Here is a 23,782-nt window from a genome sequence, read left to right as displayed (position 1 = left end):
TAAGGTTATGACATCTCTTATACATATAGATCAGGTGGGGTTTATTCGGGGCCACAGCTCTTCTGATAACATCAGGCGTCTCATCAATATCATGTGGTCAGTAGTGAATGATCAGTCTCCGGTCGCTGCCATCTCACTTGATGCCGAAAAGGTGTTTGATATGGTAGAATGGGATCGTCTTTTTTATGATTTTGGAAATGTATGGGTTCGGGTGTACATTTATTGGTTGAATTAAGTTACTTTATAAACACCCTGTAGCAGCGGTACAAACAAATTCAGATTATTTTACTCTGGATAGGGGCACTCGGCAGGGTTGCCCACTTTCCCCATTATTGTTCTGTCTTGCCCTGGAACCATTAGCAGCCGCGATAAGAAAGGAGGATGATTTTCCAGGGGTGGTTGCGGGAGGTGTGGCACATAAGCTTCTGCTTTACGCAGATGATATTTTATTATTTGTCTCTGAACCTACTAGATCTATGCCTTGCCTCCACAGAGTTATTAATTCCTTTTTCCAAATTCTCAGGAAACAAAGTCAATTGGTCAATTGGCTTTCCAGCCGGTCACCTTCCAGTGGCCCAAACAGGGCATTGTTGGGTCTTATGTATTAAGATAGAAGACAAAGGCAGGCCAAACATCGTAAAAGGTTGTAAAACCTGGCTGAGGCCCACACACAAAATCATAAATCTTACTGATAAAAACCACGCCAAAATCAAACAAATGGAGTCCAAAACAGACTACAAATCCCATGAAGCCTTGCTCACTAAAGGATCAAACTCTCAACTCCTATTGGATGAGGCACACGACAGAATGCCCCTCAACCATGATGTCATCGGGAGTAAAAATACCTCTGAGATCCATCCGGGCATTGCTTCCAGCAACATTGTTCGCCGTGTGTAGATGCAGCTCATCGCTGCTCTCAGGTGTAGCCTTGTGGCACAAGGAAGTAACATCCGACTTGAAACTGTGGCCATATAATCTCCATCTTGCTGGACGAGTTGAGATTACTCTGTGTTCCACCGAACACTCTAACGGATCCGAAGGAGACCGCCGAGCAATCCGCATCTTCATCCGTTTGCCTGCAGAAGTGGAGAGAAAAAGATTTCTCTTCCCTCTTCAATCAAGTCAACGTCGCTGATTTCTCCACCAGCCCGCCGAGAATCAGCAGCCGTACCGCCCGCTGACAGAGCGAGGAAACGGCCTCCCTTCATCACCCGAGCCTCGAGGAACCGAGTCGGAGTTAAAGGACGGATGAACACACATTCTATCTGCGTCCTCATACGATTCAAGTAAGAGGTTTACGTCTGGGCAGAGATAGAATATTATAGTGTGTTATTCTTGTGTATCAAGGTTATTGCTTGTACAGTTTACGGACCGCCGAATCCGCTCATTGTTGCTAATAATACTAGTAATACAGGTATTACTGTAATGTACTGTTATCACGAATGAGATCTGCTGTGTTGTAGTCCAACCTCATTGAACTGTTGTGTATTTCCGCCATCGCGGGTGAGGCCGGCACACTGAGTTAATCCATTAAAGAACCAAAGATCGCGGGACGGTTTACGAGCCGTTCACTGCGTCTCTGAGTGAAAAACTAACAGCTGCTTTCTCTCCCACGATCGCGAAACCCTCTCTCGTACTAACCACGCACGCACGCACGCAACCCCTCACAAACGTTCTCGCACACACTTTTGACTAGTAGATAACTTCGTGATAAAGCTCAGCTTTGTCCCTAAGTTATCGTACAAGTGGAGACACACGGTAAATGAGCAGACGCCATTAACCGGCTTCTCTCCGCCCACATTCGTGGCCATATTCTCTGGCCGGAAATCTCGCGTGACGTACTCTCCACGAGAGTCACGTCCACCATTTTGTGCACGTCACTCCTTAAACACAGCCATTCACAGATTCTCACACACACACACACACACACCTTCCTCTCATGTGTTATAGGCTTATTTTTTTTACCATATCTAATCATGTCACTGTTTAGTTTGTAGTTGTATGTCGGAAGTTTATTGACTACATTGTATTGATTATTAATTGATATTACTGCATAAATAAACTTTGTTATATTTCAAAGAGAAGTGTTTTGGTTTGTTTTGCATACACCTGTGTCAAATGCTGGCAAGGGATGTCAGTGCTTGGATTCAAGCCTTCATTGTTTCCTTTTGAATGTCGATTTTCTTAAGAGAACAATCATATATTGAGACTGTTATACTGTCTGGTTATTAGTCCCTGATCCCAGGGTGGTGCCACGGCGATATTAATCCTTATTAATATTCTATTGATTTTGATAATTGATAGTTATCTTTGATGATTGTTGAATTTGAAGGATTAAAAGAGCTAACATTGATTCAAATCAATGTTCCATTGATTTTAATAATTGATAATTATCTTTGATAATTATTAATTATTGCTAATAACCAAACCCGCTCCTGAACGTAGCGCACTACATTTACTGGTGCCACGTATGAGGCTTTAATGAGTTAGATTCTATTATTTAATTTAAATATTATTTAATAACTAAAGAAATAATTATTAATTATTTCTGATAGTAACACTGATTTAAACAACCAGTAAAACCTACACATTAATTATTTGGGGATTATATTCCCAGCAAATTTGTCTGATTTAGTTAGTGTTAATTTTGACCCTTTAATAAAAAGTTTTTCGAGCGATGTGGGCAGGTGGGCTTCATTACATTTATTGAAGATTGGTAAGGTTAATGTTATTAAAATGAATTGTATCCCAAAATTTAACTACCTGCTACAATCTCTCCCTGTATATGTCCCCCTCTCTTATTTCAAGCAGTTTGATAGCATAGCGAAGTCCTTCATTTGGAATGGTAAACGTCCCAGATTGCATTTTAATATGTTACATAGGCCAATAGACAAAGGTGGGGTAGGCCTACCCAAGAATTTGTTTTATTACTATGCATTCAGTCTCAGACATTTGGCTCATTGGTCACTTCCACCTGAGAGAGCCCCTCCCTGGTTTGTTATTGAACAGGCAGTTCTTGCCCCTATTTCGCCATTACAAAGCATCTCTATCAAACTAATCGGAAAAGTTAAGTTACACCCCATTATTTCGCATTTACACTCGGTATGGACTAAAGTGTCCAGATTGTTTAAATTGGACACTTATTTAAATGTTGCCTTGAGCATATGGCAGAACCCAAGATTGTGTATTGGCAAGTCCCCTTTCTGCTGGCCAGAGTGGACTGTGAGGGGGGTTGCTACACTCGGTGACCTATATGAAAGTGGAGTGTTGAGATCGGTTGAAAACTTGGTCCAACATTTTGGGATCCCCAGACCTCAGTTTTATAGGTATTTACAACTGCGCCACCTGCTTTGTACTGTTTTTGGAAGTAGCACCCCCCCCCCCAAAGAGGCAGATGCTTTGGGATAGGTGATTGCGGTTTTTGGAAAAGGTCATGAGGCATCAGTGTACTACTTCCTGTTAATTCAGAGTCTGGGGGACGGAGCCTTAACTTCTCTCGAGAGTATGAGAGAAAGATTTCAACTTGGCATTGGAGGAAGGAGTGTGGGCTAAGATTCTTAAAAACGTTAAGTCTGCATCTAGAGATGCAAGGGTGCGTCTTATACAATTCAAAATTTTGCATAGATCTTATTGGACCCCCTTTAGACCATGTAGGCTTGGTCTTAAAGACACACCCACCTGCTGGAGATGCCAATCGGAGGATGGAGACATGGCCCATGTTTTTTTGGTGGTGTGTCGAGATCCAGAAATTCTGGTCGAATATTCCGAATTTTGTGTGCGACGTGGTGGGCACTCGGGTTTTGTTTTGCCCCAGACTTTGTGTTCTGGGCGATGGGGCGGTCAACGATGTGGGAGATGGCCATATAGAGAACTGGGTTCTGACCTGTGTGATGATCGCCAGGCAGGTTATTTTGAGGGGTTGGAGGTCAGCTGGTGCGCCCCCATATCCGGAGTGGTGCACGGAGGTGGGGAGGGTGGCAGCTTGTGAGGAGGTGTCATCGGGAAGACGGGGTGGCTTGGATATGTTTATATGGATATGGGGCAGGTATTTGGAGTTTTTGGAGGGCTCTTGGGTGGGGTGTGGAGAGAGTAGTGTAATATAGTTAGTATGATTATTATGTGTGTGTATGTTTGTATGTATATGTGTATGTATGTTTGTTTATGTGTATATATATATATATATATATATATATATATATATATATATATATATATATATATATATATATATAATTTTTTTATTTTTTATATATACATATATATGTGTATATATGTGTGTCTGTTTGTTTTTTATTTCTATATATTTACTTATGTTTGACCACAGGGTTGTTTTTTGGGGGGCGGGGTTGGGGATATATACATATATATATATATGTATGTATGTATGTGTGTGTGTGTGTGTGTGTGTGTGGGTATGTGTGTGTGTGTGTATATATATATATATATATATATATATATATATATATATATATATATATATATATATATATATATATATTGCATTTCATTGTTATTGTATGATTTAATTAAAAAAAAATGTAATTACAAAAAAACAGCAGAACCCCTAAGGAAATGGCTGTATTTAGGCAAAATGTAGGCTGTATATAAAAATATCCAGTTTGTCTTGAGTAAGGTAGATCTAATTTTTAGAATGAATTAGAGGTACGGCCCACTGGCATTAAATTGATTTTATGACCTGAAACATACGAACCTGAAACATATCCCAAATCACTCTTTCTATCTACTGAGCGAGGAGACCCAGCTGCACAAGTGATGTCTAGTTTGTGAACGGATCGTTCTTTTGAACCGGTTCTATTCAGTGATGAATTGAACCAGTTCACCAAATCAGACTGAATCTTTTGAAACCGTTCGGGTCTCGAGTCAACACTTATCCACAAGTTACTCTATCTTAACCAGTCTCTCAGACATGCCTGACACCCCGACTCTAAATGAGCTGATAACCGGAATTAATATGATCCTAGAACTGGTGATATCTGCTTTTCCTAACGCTTCTTTGCAAAAAACCGCTCCAACTAGTTCACAAATCGGACCGAACACTCCGGGCGCAACCATTCTCGAGTCAACAACAGTCGCTTGCAGCAGTTCTCAAGTGAACAGTACACTGAGCCGAGAAACGCCTCTTTCAGAGGTGACATACTGAGAACTGATGAGCTGCTGATACTTTGCATGCGTGTGCCGTGTGATTAAGGGGCGGGGGGTATGTTTCTGGTGTATTTTGCTGAACAGCAGAAAGTATGACAAATAAAACATTCTGGAAATATTTTTATGACTGGATTGTGTGTTGTTCAGGTCACAACAGTTCTCAAGTCAACTGAGAATCGCCTCTTTCTGACATACTGAGAACTGATGAATGAGTTGCTGATGAGCATGCGTGAACCGAGGACTTGAATGAGGGGGCGAATTGTTTCAGTTGAGAGATGTAAATTAATTTTACTATTGAATATTTTGCATGCAGATTATATTTTAAGTTTTTATGAGCTGGATCATGGTTTCTGTAAAAATGGTGACTTTAATGTAGGAAACTTATCCAAGGTGCATGATCATTGAATGAAACACTGATGAAAATAAACACTCTTATTATTATAATAACTTAATTGAATAAAATGTAATAATCAGCATTATGCTCTTACACATGGCTTTATTGAATGTTTCTGAGCGTGTTATAAGCATTATGTACAGTGATATCATTACGTGATGATGTAAAATAACTGGTGAATTGTTTTTTTTTTTTTTGGACCAGTTCATTTAAACAAACTGTCCGAAAGAACCGGTTCACAGAAAAGAATTCGGACTTCCCATCACTAAGCTGCACTGATTCTCAAAGACATCTGGATTATGCTTTGATGTGGGTAGATTTGTTGTGTGTGTGCACATTTGCAAAACGAATTGTGCTTCATTAAAACGTAAAATTAATCATTATTTGGGGCCTGGGTAGCTCAGTGGTAAAATACACTGGCTACCACCCCTGGAGTTCGCTAGTTCGAATCTCAGGGTGTGCTGAGTGACACCAGCCAGGCTTCCTAAGCAACCAAATTGGCCCAGTTGCTAGGGAGGGTAGAGTCACATGGGGTAACCTCCTTGTGGTCACCATAATGTGGTTCTTTCTCGGCGGGGCACATGGTGAGTTGAGCGTGGATGCTGCAGTGGATGGCGTGAAGCCTTCACACGCGCTATGTCTCCGTGGCAACGCGCTCAACAAGCCACGTGATAAGATGCGCGGGTTGGCGGTCTTAGACGCGGAGGCAACTGGGATTCGTCCTCCACCACCCAGATTGAGGCGAATCACTACGCAACCACGAGGACATTGGGAATTGGGCATTCCAAAATTAGGGAGAAAAGGGGACCCCCCCCCCCCCCCAAAAAAATACAATAAAAAAATACGTAATACATATTATTATAAATATTTTGTCATTAATTACAAGCCTAAATCAGACAATCCTAAAGTTATACTCAGAAAAACTGACTCAAACCTGAAATCTGAATTTGAAGACAAGCTGTTGATTCCTGGCTTATTCCTTTATGTGAACATACTACAATGTATGTGGAAGCTATAGAAACATTTAAGCAGGTTGAATGCAGTATGCATATTGTATTTTGTGTTCTCTTTGTTAACGTTGAGTTGCAGTGTTTAATTATTATTATTATTATTATTATCATTATAAAAAGGTTCCTCACTGGAAGAAAAATGATTTTGATAAAAACTAAATTTCTTATGAAGTTTTACAAGGGTGCCAGTGCTGTAAATCTTTGCATCCTTAAGAAAATATCCTTGTGTTACAGACTCAGGTTGGACCGTAATGACCGCACGCTTCCGGTTGCCTGCAGGCAGATCCTACAATGTCCGGGCGACGGAGCTGGCACGCGACAGGCAGCGCACCGAGGTGGTCTGCAACATTCTTCTTTTGGACAACACTGTCCAGCCTTTTAAAATCAATGTAAGTATGCCTTTAAAAAGTAACAAAGTAATTTAAAATACTTTTAATTTAACTAATAATCTTTGAAGTATTATACAGTGTAACTTAATTTGACATTTTCTAAAGAAAAATTTGCATGTGCTAAAGTCATTGTCATGATGCTGGAGTGTTGTGGGTGGTTGCTTAGACATAGCTACATGTTTGCTAGGGTGTTCTGAGTGGTTGCTAGGGGGCTGCTTATGGGCTGAAGTCAAAGAGCCCACCCCCAAGTCTGTTATTCCAGTCCCTAGATATGGCTCAATTCCCTCCTTCAGTGTAATTCATTTTAGGAAGGTGATAGCACATCTCTCCTCAACAAGCAGAAACAATATGTCTGTAGCACAAACATTGCAGGATGAGTTCCACTGAAATTTTAAGGGTTTGGGGTTTGTTCAAATCGTAAATGAACTCTTATTAATGCAAGTTTTTACAATGTCTAAGCATTTTTTTTCATATGAAACAAAAAATCATGCAAGCCATAGACATTTGTTTGTTTGTGATTGCCGACTGAGTTTTTTTAAACTTTATTTTTTTGTATTAATTTTGGCCAGATCATCTACGTAGTGCTCCTGTTCTAGCTAGTTGACAATATGTAAGTTGTGCTTATAGAAGAGATGGATGCCTTACATTCCATCAGGGTGAAAGGTGTCCCTCAGGGTTCCAGAGATTTGTTTACAAACTTGCACCTGTGATATAGACCTGCCAGGACAGGACAGTGTTTCCCGTATATGCATTCAGGAGCGGAGCTGCGCCGCTGCTGAATTATGAGCACCACTATTATCTATTGACATTTCCCATGGTTCATTAATATCCATGACACAACATAACACTTGCCAGCACCAGTCAGTTGTGTGCTTATACTGCGTTCAGTCAAATGGGACACCTGTATGAAGCGAATGGGACCCCACCATATAAACACATGTATTCAGAATGACGTCATCATATAGCAGCCCATCAAAGGCTGTTCACGAGTCCATACACATACACAACAGAGAAGCAGGAGACCTGACATGATACCTCTTCTAACGGAAATTGTTTTACTTTGATAACTTCGTTGGCAAAGGTAGTAGAAATATAGGGCTCCAGACTGCGACAAAATGGTCGCATCTTGCAATAATTTTTCCTGCCGGTGAGATTTTAGCTGTCACACCGGTGCGACTACAGAGTTTGCCAACTCTTGTTGTTTATGTGTGTTTTCTGTTTCTTATGAGAAAAACGGAATGTAACAGCACTAGCCACTACCTAGATCAATTATCAGTGAAATTATCAGCTCAATGAACAGAGCAGTCTCACCCAAGCAGTACAAATCAATATAAACAGCGCTTTGAGAAACGTGGCGCGAGACGTGAAACTCATTTGAATTTGGCTGTGGAAAAAACCCTATGAAAACCTTTAGTGTCTCTTGCCTTGGTGATTTAATGAGTTTAAAACCATGTTTAACGGCACACCATTATACACAACACTGACCAAAACATAAATTATAAGGCTGTACAATCCACACCACCCTAACAAAATTGTACCTTGTATTTACTATAGTAACACTTACTGTGTTAACAGTGGTATTTTGGTAGATGTGCAATGTATTATACTAAATATTTGTATATAATTTATATAGTCCTGTTAAATAATTTGTTACAATTATGTAAGTTTAAAAAAAAATATATTTTGTTTTTATAGTTTCTAAATGTATAGTTTCTTTCATTTCACAACAAAATGCCATAGTTTTGTTGAAGTTATTTACCATTGTTGCTACCAAATCAGGTGCTGGTGCCACCATCTGTAGAACTCCAATGCTCTCATATGTTAGTCTGGAGCCCTGTGGTGGCATGTATGTTCTGTTAAATAGGTTTATATTTTCTGTTGGTGTTTATGTTTAATAAAAATAGTTCAAGTGATTTTCTGAGTGCTTCAAGTGTCAAAGGCTCCCAGTAAATAATAAACACACACATGACAAGGCGAACATGAATAACCCATCTATAATGATTCTAAGGTCATTTTAAGCTATTACTCCACCGACGTGTGTAAATATGGGTTGGCCTTGCAGGCTCGTGGATGCGTGCACAGCAGCACTGCTGCTGAAAAAAAATCCTAGGGGAAACTCATCACTCCCACACGTGACAAGCAAAAGCACAAATCCACAGCTCTTTCATTTGCTGATCTGATTGCAAAACATATTTTTGTTCATCCTTGTCCTGATGGTTGAGAGAGAAGTGTTGTGTAAAAGGGTCCTTACGGAGAACATGTCCATCTATGTCCTGACATGAAGTCAGTGCTAGTGCCAACTAGGTGCAAAACTACATATTTTCAAAATCAACCAGTTGGTGGGTTGACTGCATAATTCTCTCATTCTCTTGACAAACTATAAAACAATTGTTAATAATAATTAGGCTGGTTTCTGTTCACCTGACCCTGATTGGACACGTTTCTTACAGACTTATCTCACAGTGAAATCGGCAATAGTAGGTTGACCTTTCTTTCACTAAAATCGGTCTGTGCTTACCGAAATGTGAAACAAAGCGGTAACTGATGTTGGGCGTATGGGCACGTGTGATCTCCATTTTCCAGGTGAAATATCCACTGAAGGGTGACAATACAAGTTGTGAAGTGAGTTGTTTTAAGCTGTACAGGCTGTAATACAGTGAAGAAGAATGCTTAATTTATAAACTTTACCCCCCAAACTTTAACCTAACCATTAGTGGAGAAAAAATGTAATGTCAGAGAAAAAAAAATGCAACCTCCGAATTGCGCTTGTCTTTGATACACAGTTACATCCTGGTTTCAACTAGGGATGGGAATTTTTGAGTAATTTTGCAGTCGAGTGCTCTAACCCACAAAAAACGAGTAAACGATTACTTGTTAATTAAAATGCAAGTTAAAAATAACAAGTATGGCATGTATGTGAAATGTTTTATTCGCAGACGTTACCAAGAATGGTTTCAATATAAGGTAACTTCTACAAACTATGCTTTTCTTTAGGTGGAAAAAAAAAAAACCTTGAAAGCAAAAAAGATTTACACTCACCCGGAGCTTAGAAACATGGAAACCAATGCTGACTGCATTAGGGTAATGCACATTAATAAACTCTGGGTCTACATAAAGGCCATGACATTTTAATTTTCACATTTATATTTCAGAAAAAAAAAAAGTTTTTCAGATTTTGATTTTTATACAATGCTATCTGCCTGTGTTAAGAGATTTAACGTACAAACATGCGTACTGGTCTGATAAGCTTCTGAGTTTCTCATACTTCTTCACAGTTTCTTTCCACCATTAAAGCAGATCCTCGTCTGTTGGTTTTCATGACTCCAACAAGAACCGAATATCAGTGGAGTATAATTCGATAAAAAGCAAAATATTACAAGTATTGCTAGTGCTATCCACCTTATTTTTCAATGTAACTAGGGCGCTGCCATTACAACCTTGAATGTGGACCACTTCCGGTATAAGCCACTTCCAGCTATTTTAGCTATACAAAAATACTATATTATGCTGCTTTTTATTACAGGCTGGAAATATATGTCGTTATATTATCATTAATTACTATTTTCATAAACACATTAGTTCAGAGCGCGTATAGTTTTACCATTTATCGCATTTTGCCATCGTTTCATCACCCACTGTTGCTCAGGCAGTATGAATGAAATCAGGTGCTGACGCTGATAGTACTCTGCACCATCTGACATGCCTCCACAAACTTTACACAACCAGCAGAGAGCAGAAAGCTGCTGGTAAAATGCTGCTTCAACTTTGCACCAAAACGGCATCTTTTATCATATTGACAAAATAATAAATGCATTATTCTCTTCGTTCTTGTCAGAGAGCATTCTCCCTTTCTTAGCGGTGCATAGTAAACAGACATGTAGATCTCGCATTCAGCATGGCTTATGAAACATTGCTTTTGGAAATAAATAAATAAAGGCATCATCGGACGCTATGCAGGTATTGTTGAAGTCATAAGTTTACATACACTTAAGTTGAAGTCAATAAAACTCATTTTTTAACCACTCCACAGATTTTATATTAGCAAACTATAGTTTTGACAAGTCATTTAGGACTACTTATCTACTTTGTGCAAGACACAAGTAATTTTTCCAACAATTGTTTACTGACAGATTGTTTCACTTTTAATTGACTATATGACAATTCCATTGGGTCAGAAGTTTATATACACTATGTTAACGGTGCCTTTAAGCGGCTTGGAATATTCCAGAAAATGATGTCAAGCTTTTAGGCAATTAGCTTCTGATAGGAGGTGTACTGAATTGGAGCTGTACCTGTGGATGTATTTTAAGGCCTACCTTCAAACTCAGTGCCTCTTTGCTTGACATCATGGGAAAATCAAAATAAATCAGCCAAGACCTCAGAAAAAAAAAAGAAATTGTGGACCTCCTCAAGTCTGGTCCATACTTGGGAGCAATTTCCAAATGCTTGAAGGTACCACATTCATCTGTACAAACAATAGTATGCAAGTATAAACACCATGGGACCACGCAGCCATCAAACCGCTCAGGAAGGAGACTCATTCTGTCTCCTAGAGATGAACGTAGTTTGGTGCCAAAAGTGCAAATCAGTCCCAGAACAACAGCAAAAGACCTTGTAAAGATACTGGAAAAAGGTTGACAAGTATCTATATCCACAGTAAAACGAGTCCTGTATCGAAATAACTTGAAAGGCTGCTCAGCAAGGAAGAAGCCACTGCTCAAACTCTCCATAAAAAAGCCAGACAACAGTTTGCAAGTGCATATGGGGACAAAGATCTTACTTTTTAGAGAAATGTACTTTGGTCTGATGAAACAAAAATTGAACTGTTTGGCCATAATGACCATCGTTATGTTTGGAGGAAAAAGGGTGAGGCTTGCAAGCCGAAGATCACCATCCCAACTGTGAAGCATGGGGGTGGCAGCATCATATTGTGGGGGTGCTTTGCTGCAGGAGGGACTGGTGCACTTCACAAAATAGATGCATCACGAGGAAGGAAAATTATGTGTATATATTGAAGCAACATCTCAAGACATCAGCCAGGAAGTTAAAGCTCATTTGCAAATGGGTCTTCCAAATGCACAGTTACCCCAAGCATACCTCCAGAGTTGTGGCAATATGGCTTAAGGACAACAAAGTCAAGGTATTGGAGTGGCCATCACAAAGTCCTGACCTCAATCTGATAGAAAATTTGTGGGCAGAACTGAAAAAGCTTGTGCGAACAAGGAGGACTACAAACCTGACTCAGTTACACCAGTTCTTTCTGGAGGAATGGGCCAAAATTCCAGCAACATGTTGTGAGAAGCTTTTGGAAGGCTACCCAAAATGTTTGACCCAAGTTAAACCATTTAAAGGCAATGCTATTAAATACAAAGTGTATGAAAACTTCTGATCCACTGGGAATGTGATGAAAGAAATAAAAGCTGAAATAAGTAACCCTCTCTACTATTATTCTGACATTTCACATTCCTAAAATAAAGTAGTGATCCTAACTGACCAAAGACAGGGAATGTTTTCTATGATTAAATGTCAGGAGTTGTGAAAAACTGAGTTTAAATGTATTTGGCTAAGGTGTATGTAAACTTCTGACTTCAACTTTACATATGAATGGAGGTTTACATGGAGACAAGAAACACTGTGTCGTCACTATCTCTGTAAAGTTAGAAGCAGATTTTATTATCGTCTCTTCAACACAACACACAGCAACAAGTGAATGATTTACACGCATCCACAGTGCCCTCCCTACTTGTGCACATCCCAAGATTCAGTGCGGGATTCGAACCCCAGGTCTTCCACGGTGCTGATGCAACATGCTTCCGGTCATGCCACAGGGGATAGTAAACAGTGTGAGATGCCATGCAAAAGACCAAGACATCTGTCTGAATATGTATGGCTATAGCGGTGGTGGTTTAAAGGGGTTGATTTTAAAGAGCAAGAGAAAATTTGGATAAACTAGTCTAACTCTCTAATCTCTAGTCGACCATCATGAACCCTCCCTACTGCCAACATTGAATTGATGTTTACTCAGATAGGCTGTTGCAAATAAATGAGATCATACAAGAATCATACTTGTTACTCAATAAGGTTTTCCCAACTTGTAATCTCTGTCATTATCATGACCTTTCCCATCAATTATATTACCCAATGGAATTTCCTGTGTATGAGGAACTATTTCCATATATGAATTAAAGGGAGAGATAAACCAATGACATTGCAATGATCCAACATGACTCTCTTGAACCGCTAATCTGTTAAATGAATCAAGCCATACTTCCTTAGAGTTTGTCCATCATGGTGCTCTTTGATTTGTAACCAACATTTCCAGGAAAGCCAGTCCTCATGTAACAGCCCCATTGATCAAATTTATTCACTCGCTCTCTGGCCTTGTACATTGCTGTGCCAAACCTCTCGGTGACCTAGATAGTCTGGCAGCACAGTGGACCCTTGATGAGTAAAGGGCACAGATGAACGGAAGCACAAGGTCTAATGGAAGAAGGGAAGAAAGACCAGAGGCAAATAATCAGGAGGGAGCAAGGTGTTGAAAACAGGAAGGCTGTTATTTGTGTTGCAGAGGTTGTTGATGTCGTGCTGCCAAAAAAGCGCCAACCAGCATCTCAGAATGGCATTCTGAGATGCTGTTCTTCTCCCCACAATTGTACAGAGTGGTTATCCAAGTTACCGTAGACTTTGTCAGTTCGAACCAGTCTGGCCATTCTCTGTTGACCTCTTTCATCAACAAGGCATTTCTGCCCACAGAACTGCCGCTCACTGGATGTGTTTTGTTTTGGGCACCATTCGGAATAAATTCTAAAGACTGTTGTGTGTGAAAGTCCCAGGAGATCAGCAGTTACAGAAATACTCATACCAGCCCATATGGCACCAACAATCATGCCATGGTCCAAATCACTGAGATCAAATTTTTTCCCCATTCTGATGGTTGATGTCAACATTAACTGAAGCTCCTGACCCGTACCTGAATAATTGTATGCACTGCACTGCTGCCACACGATTGGCTGATTAGATAATCGCATGGATGATTTTTGGTGCCAGATGGGCTGGTTTGAGTATTTCTGTAACTGCTGATCTTCTGGGATTTTCACACACAACAGTCTCCAGAATTTACTCCGAATGGTGCCAAAAACAAAAAACATCCAGTGAGCGGCAGTTCTGTGGATGGAAATGCCTTGTTGATGAGAGAGGTCAGCAGAGAATGGCCAGACTGGTTCAAACTGACAAAGTCTATGGTAACTCAGATAACCGCTCTGTACAATAGTGGTGAGAAGTATAGTATCTCAGAATGCTATTCTGAGATGCGGGTTGGCACTGTTTTGGCGGCACGAGTGGGGCCTACACAATATTAGGCAGGTGGTTTTAATGTTGAGGCTGATCGGTGTATATTGTCAATTACTCACTTCTGTGGAACACAAAAGGCAATGTTAGACAGAATGCTAGAGGCTGACATCCTCAGTCACCATTCGCTTTTAATGTATGAATGGAATGAGGGTGAGTAAATTAAATTTTTCATTTATTTTGGGGTGAACTAACCCCTTCAGCAGTCTTGGTGACATCAGACAAAGAAGAAAGTAGTTTTCATGGCGGAGAAAGCTAGTACATTTGATGAAAGATTTCAAGATCATTTTTTGTCTTTTGGGAAAATGTGCACTGAAGACCAGGAATGTGTTAAGAAAGTAAAAAGAATCAGACTGATTTTAGTGTGACTTTTATAGTGTTTGAATATTTTCTGGGGCCACTGTACAGTCTGTGCTACTCTTCCGTTAACATATCTTGGTGTGTTCATCCATGACTTGATTGTGTATAATGCCTGTTTCTCTGGTTGCTGTCTTTAAAACACTCACAGGCTTCCTGCAGACCTCCAGTCTCTGGACAAGCTGCCGCATGTCTGCACAGGCAATCTCCTCTCCTCTCCTTTAACTCCCTCTTACACTTTAATTAGAAATACCACAGGCAGATTCCACTTCCAGTTATGACTGTTAGCTCAGACATCTGTTGAAAACACATACTCAAACAGCCACGAGGGCAACCACAGTCCTCTCTCAGATGCTTTAATTAGTGTAAAAATCTTAGTCTCAATAAAGCAACTACACAAAGAGATTTGGGAAGGAAACACAGAGGTCCGGATCTTTGCTCCTATCTACATCCCAAAAAAGTTTTAGTAGGTTCCAAAACCATTTTTTTTGGATGTGCCTAAAATTTCCCACAGTGTATTTTGTTTTCAATTTTTGTTTTTACAAGAACTGAATGCCTGCTATAGTTCTACTGCATCATTAAATTTAACCAAGTATGGAGTTTAATTGCTTCCAGAAATTAAAAAGTAAAATGATAAAAACAAAAATCTAAAAATACAATCAAACTGATTACGACAGTGTGAACAAAATTAATGCAAAATTAAAACTTTATTAAAAATAAAAAGAATGAAATTTAAATCACACAGAAAAGGACTTTATTAAAACTTTATTAGGACTTTATTTTTCTGAGTTCCATGTTTTATGTTTTAATTAAATGTTATCATCAAAGCAGTGTTTAATCAAATGAATACATAAAGCTTTAATCATATAAAATATAATAATTAGTTTTCAACAGAATTTTTATTTTATTTTTGGGTCAAATAAAATGCTGCACAACAGAGCTTCACAGTATAAATGAAAACATTAATGAAAAAAATATGATTACCTGTGGCACAATGTTGCTACGGCTAAATCACAATGCTGATATTCAGTACACTTATTTTTGTGATATTGCTTAAATGTAATAATAATGTAAATAATAATAATGATAATAATAAAACCATTTTTTATAAAATTATTGTTATTAGTAGTATTATTGCTATTACTTTGAATATTACATTTTGTCATAACTGTTTGAATTTTATCTATTTTTTTTTAATGCAATTACTTTTTTCATTTTCCAAGTCAACATGTCAATTCTATTAGTGCTTCATATTCCTGTGTTTGTCTAGAGTTCATGTGTGACATGAGTCCTCACATGATGAGTTTATGCTTTGCAGATCTGCAGAAGCGTTAGACTGTTTTTGCTCCCACCCAGCTGGCCTGTCATTCGTTCCACTGATGTGAATGTTGCCATATTTTGTTTATTGAGCAACACAGAGTGTACGTGGTTTGAACTGTCAGTCTGCGTTTCTCAGGGGCATGTTTACAGAATATGCTGTCTTTGTGTCCCCGGGGCAGTTTATGAGGGGAAATGAATACTCTGCTAATGCCTCAGCTCTGCTGTCAGGATGCTGTTACAGATCTGACATCCAATAAAACCAGCCTGTTATGTCTAGCTGCCAAAGGCCTGGGCTTTTCTGGAGATATGGCGATACTTTGCAGCTGATATCCTTCATTCGGTCATGTCTAGTTGGTGACCCTTATTCAGAAATTCTCGCACATATGTGTTTACTGCTACCAAATTGCTACGCTTTGGTCACTCAGAGCTCGTCACTGAAAACTTGTTGCATCGTGCATGGTGAATAATGAGATTTACAAACAAACTCGCAAGTAAAACATTCAGGCACATTTTAGTAATTGTAAATGGGGAGTAATGTGCTTAATTGTCATAAACAATGTCACAGTGCCACAAATGTCAATGGTCCTACAAATTGTCTTCATTTTCTTTGAGCAAAATATAATTTCTTTTTTACTTTTGTCTTTAGGTTGAAATGACCTGGACATGTTCTTAGTGAGACTCACCTAAATGCCTATTTTATTTATACTTACATGTTTCTCCTTTCTTTCTGTGTGTTTGTGTGTTTCCTCTGTAGAAGCACGATCAAGGACAGATCCTCCTGGATGCTGTCTTTAAGCATCTGGAGCTGACTGAGAGAGACTATTTTGGGTTGCACCTGGCCGACGATTCCTCTGATTGCCCGGTGAGTTGAAAGGTCAAACTCAAAGATGGGCCGGAGCCGAGCTGATCTGTCCTCAGGGATTTATGGGGGTTTTGCTCAGAGCATTTGAAGTTTATGTCTGTAAATGGGCAGAATTCCTGAAATAGTTTCATATTTAGGAATTTAGGACACAGGACAGTTTAGGTTTAGAGGTATTCTCCTTTTATTCCTTGAAAGAAAGTCATATGGGTTTGGAAGGATGTGAGGGTGAGTAAATGGACACAAGTAACTATTCCTTTGAAAAGAGCAGATTTGTATGTTTTCTTAATCTTAAACATCATTAAATTAACATCAGAATTCAAGTTATACCTGTATCATGTACTGGTAGATATCTACCAATCGATTGATCTTTGGCCTAAATGACCGTGTTGTTATATTGATTCAGATGAAACTGGATCAAAGTTAAAGAGGTTTTTACTCAATGAACACAAACTGTTTGTCTCTCTGTGTTGTAAAGGCAGATAAGTACATCCCTGCCTCCCCACATTAGAAGACACAAGCCTATTGAATTATTGAGTGGCATTAGGTTGTGTTGGACTGTTGCCATGTTAGTAAGGGTTTTTCTTCCCCTCTCTCTATCTCAATTTCTCTTGCTTTTCGTCTCTCCATCTCATCAATATTTCATAGAGGTGGCTGGATCCAAATAAACCCATAAGGAAGCAATTAAAAAGTAAGTCAGCTTATACAAGCCATTAAACTGTGCTGTTGTTTAGCATAAGATATTGATTATTCTTTCCCCTCCTTTGTATTTGCACATCTTTTGTACTCACACACGTGTTGTGGTTAATGAAATTCTAGGGGGCTCCCCGCATCATCTGAATTTCCGGGTTAAATTTTTTGTGAGTGACCCCAACAAACTTCAGGAAGAATACACCCGGTAAGTGCGTGTATTTCAGATTTGCAGTAAAATAATATGTTTTATCCAATCTATGAAGACTTTAAAAATGATTTGTTAAATGTGATGTGCGATACATTTTTTAAAAATTCTTTTTTACAGTTATTTTGTGAAATACGTAATCATATCCAAGTTTATAATGCAGAGACACTTTTAAAGCTGAAGTGTGTAATTTTTGTTATGTTTAAATTAATTCTCCTTTCCCAGTTTTAAATGCAGTCAACCATACTAAGCCATTTTGTAGGTTGATTTCCTGTAGTGTAAACATTGTGGGTCATCTGAATTAGTGATAATGATTCATAGTGAATCATAGTGATAACAATGATGTTGGATCTCTTTTGCCTGAATCATAACATTTGAATCAAATTATACATGCTAAAGACACCTCATAACCATTTGTTACTTTACTTGCTTTAATTTTGATCTCAGTTTGCAGTCCGACGTTTATAGTTACATAAAAATGCAAAATGACACTTTCAATTGTTGTTATAGGGTCATTAGTTAGACTCTTCTAAGCATTGTAGTATTCTGATACGTATAGATATTTAATATGTTGCATTACTTATATTGTTTTCTCTCTTGGATTAATTGCCTCTGCTTGTATTCCTCTAATTTCTTTGTTTTTTTTGGATAAAAGCATCTGCTAAATGAAAAAAGTGAAAATGTACATGTAATTTTCTTCTGAATCTAAACCGCACTGCAGTACAGTATATGGTAAAGCATTTCCTTATTTAAACAGGTCTTCTTGACCAGTACAATTGGGTATTGTTAACCCAGTGGCTCTAGAGCAGTGTTTCCCAAAGCGGGGTACGCATACCCCTGGGGGTATGTGAGGTGACAATGGGGGTACGCAAATAAAATTCTGAGATTTGCCGTTCAATTAATTTCATCAAAGTCTAAAATAACATTCAAACTCAGTTTATGTATTTCTCACTAGCAAAAATAATTTTGTGTGCCCTCTAGTGTAGAAACACCTAAATTGTTGTGTCATAAAGGTCAGATAAATATGCAATGAAATAACCCAATCTTTTGCAGTTAGACAATTTTCACTTACATTTGCTCGCACATTAGAGACCTGTTTTTACATTGTTGCATGATGTTTTTTCAGCAGATGAGTTTAACCTTGTTAACAGTGTCAAATGTGACATAAAAAAAAGCACCTTGAGCTGACCGCACAATTACACATACTTACCCGCAATGCTAGAAGTTGGCCGGCAATGCCGTACCCGCAATGATGCGCAATTCCAGGCACAGAACCGAACGCTATTCTTGCGTACAGCGACATGATGGGGGGGAGTTTAAGTTATACAGTTATATCCTATCTAGCATACCCATCTTAATCAGTAAGCCATTTATTCAATTTGTATATGATTAATATATCTTACAAAACACGTACAAATATACGTAACATGTTTAATATAAGGGAGTTGTTTTACAAAGATAATTGTATTAAATATACATATTTTAAAAATACCTCGTGTGAATGTTATCTATGCGTTAGGGGGTGCGCGAATAGATGTTGAATGTTTGGAGGGGTACGCCACTGTAAAAGTTTGGGAACCACTGCTTTATAGGATGATTTTATGATGATTTCTTCTGTTGTTTTTCATCTGTATGTAGGTACCAGTATTTTTTGCAGATTAAGCAGGACATACTCAGTGGAAGGTGAGCTGGATGACATGTGACTGTTTTTAAATGTAAATGTCATCCCAAGTCCAGCTTCAAAACAGCATTTAAAACTAATTATTAAAGGAATGTTCTGGGTTCAATACAAGTTAAACTCAGTCGACAGCATCTGTGGCATAAAAATAAAAAATAATTTAGACTCGTCCCTTCTATTAAAAAAAAAATAAAAAAAAAAATTATCTGGGTTCCAGTTAGGTACTTACAATGGAAGTGAATGGGGGCAATCCGTAAACGTTAAAGTGGTCATGACATATTTTTTTTCTTTTTTATAATCTTCCCTGAGGTCCACTTATAATGTTATACATTTTTGTGTGCATCAAACAGTTATAATTTAGTCATATATAATCTTTTTCCTCCCCGTCTCTGGCCCTCTGTCTGAAACGCTCAGTTTTAAGTTGTCTGGCCCTTTGGGCATTTACACTGAAGTCTTACTGTTGTGATTGGCTAACATCATGCAGCTCTTCCAATACAGTTATTTTTGAATCACATTTAGAAGAAAATTAACAAACTCCACACAACATTATAAAACTACATTTCAGGGTTAACACTGTAACACATAAAGGACGGGCAAGGAGGAGGCGGGAACCGGCTGAACAGTAAACAAAGTTTAATGGTAAACTTAAAACCAACATAAACAAACATGCAGCGCAGACACGTGCATCTCTCTCTCTCAAACCGGCGCCTCCAGCCACCCCTTATCTCGCTCTCCCGCTGGTTCAGCACTAGCCGTGCTCCATCACAGCCCGGCCACGCCCTCTTCTTTGTCACACTCCGGTCTGCCACCGGTCTGACTAACTGCCAACCCCCCCCCACATCTCTGGGGGGGGACGCTGCCCTTCCGGCTGTTCTGTCAGTCGGTGACCCACCCCGCCTCCTGTAAACCTGGGGGGAGAGACGAGGGGAGGGAGAGGGAAAGGGTGAGAGAGAGAGCTTGCTCACTCTCTCGCCAGCTCCCGAATGCACTGTCGCCCGGTCCTCAACTGCTTCACCGCCCTCTGGCGGGCACCAGCTTGCTCATCCCCCGGCGGACAGCAGCGAGTCCTCAGGCCCCTGGCGGACGGAACCACTCCTCCCCTTCTCGGCAGATGGCCGCGTTTCCTCCGGCTCCCGGTGGCGATCCCTCTGTCCCCAGGCAGATGGCCGCGGCTGCTCGACAACGCATCCCTCCTCCCTCCCGGGTTTCGGCACCACTGTAACACATAAAGGATGGGCAAGGAGGAGGCGGGAACCGGCTTCACAATCAACATAAACTTTTAATGCATAAATGAACTTAAACAATGAACTTAAACAAACATAAACAGACACACATGCAATGCAGCTGCGTGCGTCTCTCTCGAACCGGCATCTCCAGCCGCCCCTTATCTCGCTCTCCTGCAGATCAGCTGATTCAGCGACGGCCGTGCTCCATCACTGCCGGGCCACGCCCTCCTCCTCATCACAAACACATAACATACACCAAACACATTTCATCTGAATGTATCAAACTGTTCATTCAAGCAGCACCATAAACTATCAAACAGTCATGACATGAAATATTCATAAATAAAATAAAGGCTGGGTAATGGCCGCTGGAGAGAGGTCAGGAACCGCTACAGGGAAGAGTTCAGGGTCAGCAGTGGCCGCAGGGGAGAGTTCAGGGTCAGCGACAGCCACAGGGGAGAGTTCAGGGTCAGCGACAGCCGCAGGGGAGAGATCAGGGTCAGCAACAGCCGCAGGGGAAAGTTCAGGCACTACCGCTGACCAGACACAGAGGAGGCCGGTAGCCAGGTGAGAGATGGTAAGCTTGTCCGGCATATTGACCTCCACAGATAGAAGTGCTTGCAGCGGCTGGAAAACAGCCTGCATGGCCGAAAGAGCTGGCAGCGGCAGAGGAATGTCCTCCATGGCTGAGGAAGCTGGCAACAGCAGGGGAACGGCCTCTGTGGCCAGAAGCGCTGGCAGCGACTGGGGAGCAGGTGCCCTTCTCCTCCTCCGGATGGTTGGAAGCTCTGCCACGGGAACGGCCGCCACCTCCTGGCGGTCAGCAGTGGGCTCAACCTCTTCCTGGCGGTCAGCAGCGGACGAAGGTTGAGGAGCTGGCGAGGGCTGGGAGGTGGGGACATCGAAGTTGGGTTCCCACAGTCCAAGTAGGAACCTTTCCTTCATGATCTCACAATGTTGTCTACCACCTCCCTGAAGGACCAAGCCTCCAGGTCTCCCCATAACTCACAATCCAATGGCTCATCCAGTACAGACAGGAAGAGATATTGCTGAGAGGATTATTGGTTGCCCCCTGCCTTCCCTTCAAGAACTGTACAATTCCAGAGTGAGGAAAAGGGCTGGAAAAAATCACTCTGGACCCTACTCACCCAGCCCACTACCTTTTTGTACTGTTGCCTTCTGGATGGCGCTACAGAGCACTGAGCACCAGAACCGTCAGGCACAGGAACAGTTTTTTCCCTTAGGCTGTCCATCTCATTAACAGTTAAAACTGCCCCATTGAGCAATAATTATGTGCAATACACAGCTTAGTCTATTTAGATTTATCCAACATACCATACCTCTTCTACCATACATTCCCTTGCATCTGTATATAACAGATTTGTATTTCTATATTGTATGTAATATATATTTGTCTTATTGTGGATTTCTATATATACTTATATGTTCTATTCACTTTTTATTTGTATTCTATTTTTTATAATTATCACTGTCTTGTTGCTGTATTGTTTGTGCACTGGAAGCTTCTGTCACTAAGACAAATTCCTTGTATGTGTAAGCATACTTTGCAATAAAGTTAATTCTGATTCTGATATATCAGGGTGGCCTCACCATAACCCAAGCCCTGAGCCACATCAAAGAGCACCTCAGCATAAATACTATAAGGGCAGTTGCCCTGACGCCAACTCCCTGAATTGTGGTCAAAGGCCGAGTCATGGGAGGACAGTTCCTGCTGAACTAGAGTGGGAGTTAAGAAAATGGCCATTACGCCTCCGCTGGGTCCAGTACTGGTCAGTTCGTTCTGTCAAGATCGCTAGGAGCTAGGACCCAAATGCAGGATGGCGAATAATGGGCTTTATTAATCAAAATAACATAAACAAACAAAAACTACCCCAAAGGGGGGAAAAAAACAGTCCAGGGTGACAAACACATTGACTGGCTGGGCTGGAGTAGGAGAACCGACAGACATCCACAAAGCAGGGAACATGACTGACAGGGACCTAACAGAGAACGAAAACTCGGCAAACATTCCACATAGTAAAGATAGCAAACTGGCCCCAGACAGAGCACAAAGGTAGATTAAATAAGCGAGCAAACAAGGAGGGTAACAAGAGAGGCATGTGGAACTAATAACAAGATAACAGGGCAAACAAGGGGGTGAGGTTATCACTTAAGACAGAGGAGTGCGTGGCAATGAGAAACCAAGACAAAGCTACACACTCACACAAACGACAGACACAAACAATAGATATGAGTGCATGCTGCCAGGATGACATAGGAGCAACGTGCACTCATGTTACTGTAACTGGTCCTGCTCGACCCGCTCCGAATGGGATTTGAACCGGCGTCTCTGGCATGGGGCGCTAAAGGATGGAAGGAGGAAGTCAAAGGCTACAGCCCCTAGCGTCAGTCGCTAGTGCGCCTTTTGAGGCCAGGGGAGTGAGGTTTACACACACTGCACAGCTATAACGTATCAGCTGGCTCCCGTTACACTCACCACCCTAAACCTCACTCCCATCCAGGTCATGGCACCACTGTAACCGATCCTTCTTGACCTGCTCCTAATGGGACTCGAACCGGCATGGGAGGCGGGCGCGCTAATGAGGAGGTTAAAGGCTACAGCCTCTAGCGTCAGTCGCTAGTGCACCTCTTGAGGGCAGGGGAGTTAGGTTTACATACTGCACAGCTACCTACCAGCTGGCTCCCATTACATTAACACTCACACAAACGACAGACACAAACAATAGACATGAGTGCATGCTGCCAGGATGACACAAGAGCAACATGCACTCATGCTAAAAAACAACAACACGAGAACACATGACAAGACCAAAAAGGCAAGCCATGTATTCTCACACAAGACAGACCAGACAAGACATGAGTGCACACCACATGAGACAAAACACAAGTGACTGGACTCAGCCACCAAGTAAATAAAACCAAACCAACCGAAGTGGCTGAATCCAGACACAAGACAGAAACAAACAACACATAAGTGTCAGGCTCTGCCACAAAAGTAAAGAAAACAAAACTAAGGGCAGAACCCTGACAACTGTGTGTTTCTCCCAGTCAGTGGCAGCAGCAGAATGAGATTGGTTTTTAAAAGTTGTGCCTCTACCACTCTTAAAATGCTGTGCACAT

General features: G+C 40.6%; 1 protein-coding gene across 3 annotated transcripts in view; it reads left to right on the top strand.

The window, feature by feature from the left end:
* The window catches only part of LOC127447116 (tyrosine-protein phosphatase non-receptor type 4-like), a 79,869-nt gene that overhangs the window by 23,433 nt on the left and 32,654 nt on the right, over positions 1-23,782 (top strand). For 2 of the 3 annotated variants that reach the window (XM_051708706.1, XM_051708709.1), the window contains exons 2-6: positions 6,802-6,956; positions 16,735-16,842; positions 17,488-17,530; positions 17,659-17,737; positions 19,376-19,420. In XM_051708706.1, coding sequence (XP_051564666.1) covers positions 6,819-6,956; positions 16,735-16,842; positions 17,488-17,530; positions 17,659-17,737; positions 19,376-19,420 — 413 coding nt within the window. In that variant the 5' untranslated portion in view covers positions 6,802-6,818. Of the gene's footprint in view, positions 1-5,761; positions 5,867-6,801; positions 6,957-16,734; positions 16,843-17,487; positions 17,531-17,658; positions 17,738-19,375; positions 19,421-23,782 lie in introns of all 3 variants that reach the window. The other variant, XM_051708707.1, reaches the window with a different exon arrangement.

Source organism: Myxocyprinus asiaticus, chromosome 10 (assembly GCF_019703515.2).
Source record: "Myxocyprinus asiaticus isolate MX2 ecotype Aquarium Trade chromosome 10, UBuf_Myxa_2, whole genome shotgun sequence".
In the NCBI taxonomy this organism is placed as follows: Eukaryota; Metazoa; Chordata; class Actinopteri; order Cypriniformes; family Catostomidae; genus Myxocyprinus; species Myxocyprinus asiaticus.
This window is presented reverse-complemented; position numbering and strand designations above follow the sequence as displayed.